This window comes from Leucoraja erinacea, chromosome 6 (genome assembly GCF_028641065.1).
Source record: "Leucoraja erinacea ecotype New England chromosome 6, Leri_hhj_1, whole genome shotgun sequence".
Taxonomy (NCBI): Eukaryota; Metazoa; Chordata; class Chondrichthyes; order Rajiformes; family Rajidae; genus Leucoraja; species Leucoraja erinaceus.
The window spans coordinates 44247391-44253390 of record NC_073382.1 but is presented as its reverse complement, the minus strand read 5'-3'; the positions used below and the strand labels follow the sequence as shown (position 1 = coordinate 44253390).

Sequence of the window (6000 nt, the reverse complement as noted above, 5' to 3'; positions counted from 1 at the left end):
CTGAAGCTGAATTTATAATATACATGGAACCTAGAACTGTACAGCACAAGAAATGGCCATTTGGCCCACAACGTCTGTGCTGACCAACTCTTGGCATCATGAGTTGCCAAGATGTGCAAGTAGAAAATACCTTGTATCCATATCCCTCAATTCCCATGTGCCTATCCATAGGCCCCTTAAACACTTTATCGAATCTGCTTCCACCATCCCACCGGCAGCACGTTACAGGAACCCACCACTCTCTTAAAAAAAAAAAAAAATGGCCCCACACGTCGTTCAAATGTTGTCCCCCTCACATTAAAACTATGCCCTCTAGTATATAATAACGAACATAAGACAAGTTAAGCGACAATTTGCGTCACGGGGCATTTGAAGACAGTATCAAAAAGGGATCTCAGCTAATGTATCTCCCCAGTAAACATCTTCCTTACATCCACGAACCACTTACTTATGATGTAATCTTTATTAGTGCATTTCATAATATGACAAAGAAAAATACATTTTGTACAAGAAACAATGAAAACATTAACCACACACTTTTTTTTAAACTGTATCAGAATTTCTCACTCCAAATATTAGATATCATATTTACAGTCAACAAAAAAATTCCAGCAAATGAGGTAAAAATGAGGTATAAATAGTTACATCTTTAAATAAAATTCCTTGTCATTCTGAATCCCAATCAGTGATATAATACTATGTTTACAATATGGCCATGTACAAATGAAGGTATATTTACTTGACACATGCGCATATAAAGTGACTACACTCATGACGGATTATACACGTACATGACAAATTTCTTCACAATCATTTAAGAGCAACTGCACCTTGAATATTGCGTAGGAAAATATCAGGAAAATTATAATGTGTTTTTAAAACATGCCCAGTAAAATTATGGAATATAATCAATACTATATCCTCCCCAGGAATGTTCTTAACAAGCTTCCAATATAAATGCGTGTGTGCATACTTATAAAAATGTGCGCGCACGCATATATATATAAATACGTGTGTATTTATATATGTGTGTATTTATATGTGTGTGCATTTAGGTGTGTGTGTGTGTGTGTGTGTGTGTGTGTGTGTGTGTGTGTGTGTGTGTGTGCATGCGTCCGTGCAGCATATTGGAAAGGAGGGACTTAGTGAAACAGTCTACTCTATTTGTACATGCACATTACTTCTAGGTCTGTTGATGGTTCTGAAGAACACAAAAGTGCTGGAGTAACTCAGCGGGTCAGGCAGCATCTCTGGAGAATCTGGATAGGCGACATTTCGGGTCAGGACCCTTCTTCAGACTATTTTCATGACAGGTAGTCAACGGCAACGTATCAAATGCAAATCTGACCTTGATAAAGGTCACAACCAAATTGGCCTCACATCAGGCATGTACAGAAAAAGCTGCATCAAATTCAATGGCAAGATATTGGGTTCATAATGACAGGAACATCAGCTCATTAGCCAGCACAACAGCTGATTGTTAAAGACTTAAAATCTGGATACAGTTTTATATATATTTATGCTTATTCTTCATAGATATCTTTATTATCTACATATATATATATATATATATATTTTATTATACACATATATCTATATAAATGAAAATGCTTCTCAGAAGCATTTATTCCTCAAAGCTGTGCAAGGCACAGATTAAAATTGTGTGTAGTTTAGTGGATTTTATTATTCAGGAGCCCCATTACAACGTCCTCGACCTAGAGCCCACTGTGCCCACATGGATAAATTAAAAACGAAAAAGAAATGTTGAAACAATAGCTTTCCTAACAGCTCTGGTTGGCGTGATCTTTTAGAAACTGATTCAGCAACGGGCTCAGGGATTTTAAGAGCTTGAATCACAGACAAAGAGGCGATGTTGGCACGTTCACCACATACAATGTAGTTCAACACCACTGTGTCAATAATCCCGAGGAATACCATGGCAACCGTATAGCACTGCGAGATTTCTAGCAGGCAAGTCGCTTGATACGGGATAATTTTACAAATCTATTCACCAGACGATCCACCATTAGTGTGAATCACTTCATGGTCCCTTTCTCCATTTCCGTGTGTACGTATCCTGTCAAATGACATCCATTTTCCTCCCGGAGTCTTCGCCTTTTCAGATCTTGGTTTCTGGCCCTTCGGCATTGATAGGTTGAAATGAGTTCCTAATTCGAGCAACGTCTGCGGCGCAGAGATATCCAAAGGCTTTGTTGTACCATTCTGGAGTCCGACCCCTTTAAAACAAAACACACGCACACACACATACTTTTAGATGCAGAAACAAAGAACTGTAGATGCTGGTTTACACACAAAATAACACAATCTGCTGGAGTAACTCAACATCGCTGGAGGACATGGTTAGGCCACGTTTCGGGTCGAGATATTTCATCAGATTTTTGGATATCAGTGCGAATGGACATCAGCAATCTGAGATAAGTGTGCATTCACATCTGGGCATAGAGCATGCAGTACACACAAGGAACTGCAGATGCCAGAATCTTGTGTGGAACACAGAGTACATGAGTAACTCAGTGGGTCTGGCAGCATCTCTGGAGAACATGGACTGGTGATGTTTCAGGTCGGGACCATTCTTCAGACTGATGGGGTCCTTCTTCAGAAGCGTTTAGTTTAGGCTAGTTCCTTCGGCCCACCGTGTACACACTAACCATCGATCACCTGCATACTAATTCTACCCTACAATGCAATACTGTTTATTGTCATTTGAGCCGACACACTAGGGGCAACTTACAAAAGCCAACTAACCTCCAAACCCATGGGAGGAAACCGCAGCATCTGGAGGAAACCCACGCGGTCACTGGGAGAATGTGCAAACTCCATACAGACAGCACCCGAGGACAGGATCGAACCCGGGTCTCTGGCGCTGTGACGCAAAATGTCTACCAGCTGTTTCTGTGCTGTGTAACTCAATGAACTCTCGTTTTCAGCTGTTAGTATCTGATTCTTTGATCGTGTCTTACTATTTTAGAGTCAGTCATACAGCATTGAAACAGGCCCTTCGGCCCAATTTGCCCATGCTGACCTAGATGCCCTATCTACACTAGTCCCACCTGCCCAAGTTTGGCCCTTATCCCTCTAAACCTATCCTATCCATGTACCTGTCCAAACTGTAAATAAATTGGTAGCTTTTCAAGGACAAAGCATAGTCCCAAAACGTTACTGGCCATTTGTTGAAGTAGTAAAGGTACAATGTGTAAAACACGTATTAAAAACACCATGAGCTTAGGATTTTATTTACCTCAGATCAACTCGGCTGATTTGAGTCATTCTGGATTTCCCAGAGCCACATGGCTCAATCAGACACTGACTGTCCATGACCATGGCCTGCACTCCGCCCACCAGGGGTGCCTCGTCATGCTCTATAGAGATGGCTACCAGGGCACTGGTTCCTTTCGGTAAATCCGTCCGCCACGTTCTGAAACAAAAATCAGAGATGAGGAAGGTTATTCCCTTCTTAATCAAATGTAAAAAAGTAGAATGAGAGGCCTGAAACTTGAAGTCTTGGCAAAACATAGCAGCGAAGGTAGCTACCCAGGAATATTCATCAACGCCTGTGCCACGGGTTTTCCCCTCTGTTACTGCCTGGTGTTACCTAAACTTATCTATAGTGTTAGAACAGGTAACAAGTGGGGTATTTAGTTTATTTTAATTTAACGTGGAAACAGGCCCATTGACGTACCTTTTAAAAGCTGTGATAGTACCTGCCTCACCCACCTCCTCAGGCAACTCGTTCCCTATCACCACCATCCATAGAACACAAAACATTACAGCACAGGTACAGACTTTTTGGCCTACAATGTCTATGTCAAACATGATGACTAGGTTAAAATAACCTCATCTGCCTGCACATGGTCCTTACCCCTCCATGCCCTGCATATCCATGTACCCAAGAGTTTCTACATTCTCCCTGTGACCGCTTAGGTTTTCTCCAGTTGCTCTGGTTTCCTCCCACATTCCAAACAAGTGCAGATGTGTAGGTTAATTGGCTTCTGAAAATTGTCCTTAGTAGGTAGCATAGAACTAGTTTACAGATGATGGCTGATCAGTACGGACTCAGTGGGCCGAAAGGCCAGTTCCAACACTGCATCTCCAAGCTAAACTATTCTTTGATTTGAAGTTGGAAAACTAAACCACTGCATACAATGCAAGCTGTGTGATATTGTCTAGTTTGCACCTATGATAGAAATGTTCAGATTGTTCTTACTTTTAAGTTTTCCTTATGGGTTAGAAACATAGAAAATAGGTGCAGGAGTAGGCCATTCGGCCCTTCGAGCCTGCACCGCCATTCAATATGATCATGGCTGATCATCCAACTCAGTATCCTGTACCTGCCTTCTCTCCATACCCCCTGATCCATTTAGCCACAAGGGCCACATCTAACCCCCTCTTAAATATAGCCAATGAACTGGCCTCAACTACATTCTGTGGCAGAGAATTCCAGAGATTCACCACTCGCTGTGTGAAAAATGTTTTTCTCATCTCGATCCTAAAAGATTTCCCCTTTATCCTTAAACTGTGACCCCTTGTTCTGGACTTCCCCAACATCGGGAACAATCTTCCTGCATCTAGCCTGTCCAACCCCTTAAGAATTTTGTATGTTTCTATAAGATCCCCCCTCAATCTTCTAAATTCTAGCGAGTAGAAGCCGAGTCTATCCGGACTTTCTTCATATGAAAGTCCTGACATCCCAGGAATCAGTCTGGTGAACCTTTTCTGTACTCCCTCTATGGCAAGAATGTCCTTCCTCAGATTAGGAGACCAAAACTGTACGCAATACTCCAGGTGTGGTCTCACCAACACCCTGTACAATCCATCACGTAATATTGCAACTGGAGATACATTATTGGTGCATGACTCATTTTCATAGGCTAATGTCTGGCAAGCGCTTTTATATTGAAAGCTCACCTCAGAGTGACAAAGTCTCTGCTGGGATGAGGGGCCATGCTGTTCAGGACATACTGGAAGACTTCTGTCTGCTTGTCCAGGCTCTCGATGATCTTCCACTGGAGGAGGTCATCGTCCCAAAGGTGCCGCTCTCTCAGCACCCGGCTTAACACGACCGAGGGGGGAGCCTCCACCTCAATCGACACCTTCCACAGGCGGAGAGGGTGACCGTCACCAACCTGTGCAGAGGAAACACACCGATGCATTACTTACATACACGCAGGGAGACAGTCCAATGAGACACAAAGTGCTGCAGTAACTCAGTGGGTCAAGCAGCAGCTCTGGAGAACATGGATGGGTGACGTTTCGGGTCAGGACCCTTCATCAAAATTCCCCTCTTCCCCCCCCCCCTCCACCCACCCCATATTCTTTCCTCTGGCTTCACAATTCGCAACTCTTCAATTCATTCCCTTCACAGATGCTGCCTGATCCGATGAGTTCCTCCAGCACTTTGTGAACACTCAAGAAGATCGAACATAGAATAGTAGAGAACAGGAATGGGCTCTTCAGCTCACAATGTTTGTGCTGAACATGATGCCGTTAAACTCTCATCTGCCTGGATGTGATCCATATCCTCTATTCCTTGCACTTCCATGTGCCTGTCCAAAGGCATCTTAAACTCCATGCCAACAATCAGTCTGAAGAAGGATCCTGACAGAAAGCCGCACCTATCCTTGTTCTTCAGAGATGCTCCCTGACCTGATGAGTTACTCCTGCACGTTGTGTCAGTTTTTGTAACACAGCAACAGTGGTTCCTTGCTTCTACCTTGAGACATTCCAATGCACTGACTGAGCAATTGCCAATTTATGGGTGAGGACCACAGACTCAGGTCCTTCCGCTGCTGGACATTGAGAGGCAGATTCCGGTGGGGACACACCTCAAACAAGGGATGGAATGTCACCCCACGGGCCACATGATTGGTAAGGATGTGGTATTTAAAAACATGTGCTAACACTGCTGAGTATAACGCTATTGAAAGTATTGAGACTCCGAATATATGAAAAGTTTAGTTTAGTTTAGAGATACAACATGGA

At 43.1% G+C, this 6000-nt stretch overlaps 1 protein-coding gene across 4 annotated transcripts in view; it reads right to left on the bottom strand.

The window, feature by feature from the left end:
- Positions 1-444: 444 nt before the first annotated feature.
- LOC129698026 (stAR-related lipid transfer protein 13-like) overlaps positions 445-6000 on the bottom strand; it is a 314800-nt gene continuing 309244 nt past the window's right edge. For all 4 annotated transcript variants that reach the window (XM_055636844.1, XM_055636845.1, XM_055636847.1 and 1 more), the window contains 3 exons: positions 4927-5144; positions 3260-3436; positions 445-2237 (listed from right to left, as the gene is read on the bottom strand). In XM_055636844.1, the coding sequence (XP_055492819.1) occupies positions 2120-2237; positions 3260-3436; positions 4927-5144 (513 nt within the window). In that variant the 3' untranslated portion in view covers positions 445-2119. The remainder of the gene's footprint in view (positions 2238-3259; positions 3437-4926; positions 5145-6000) is intronic.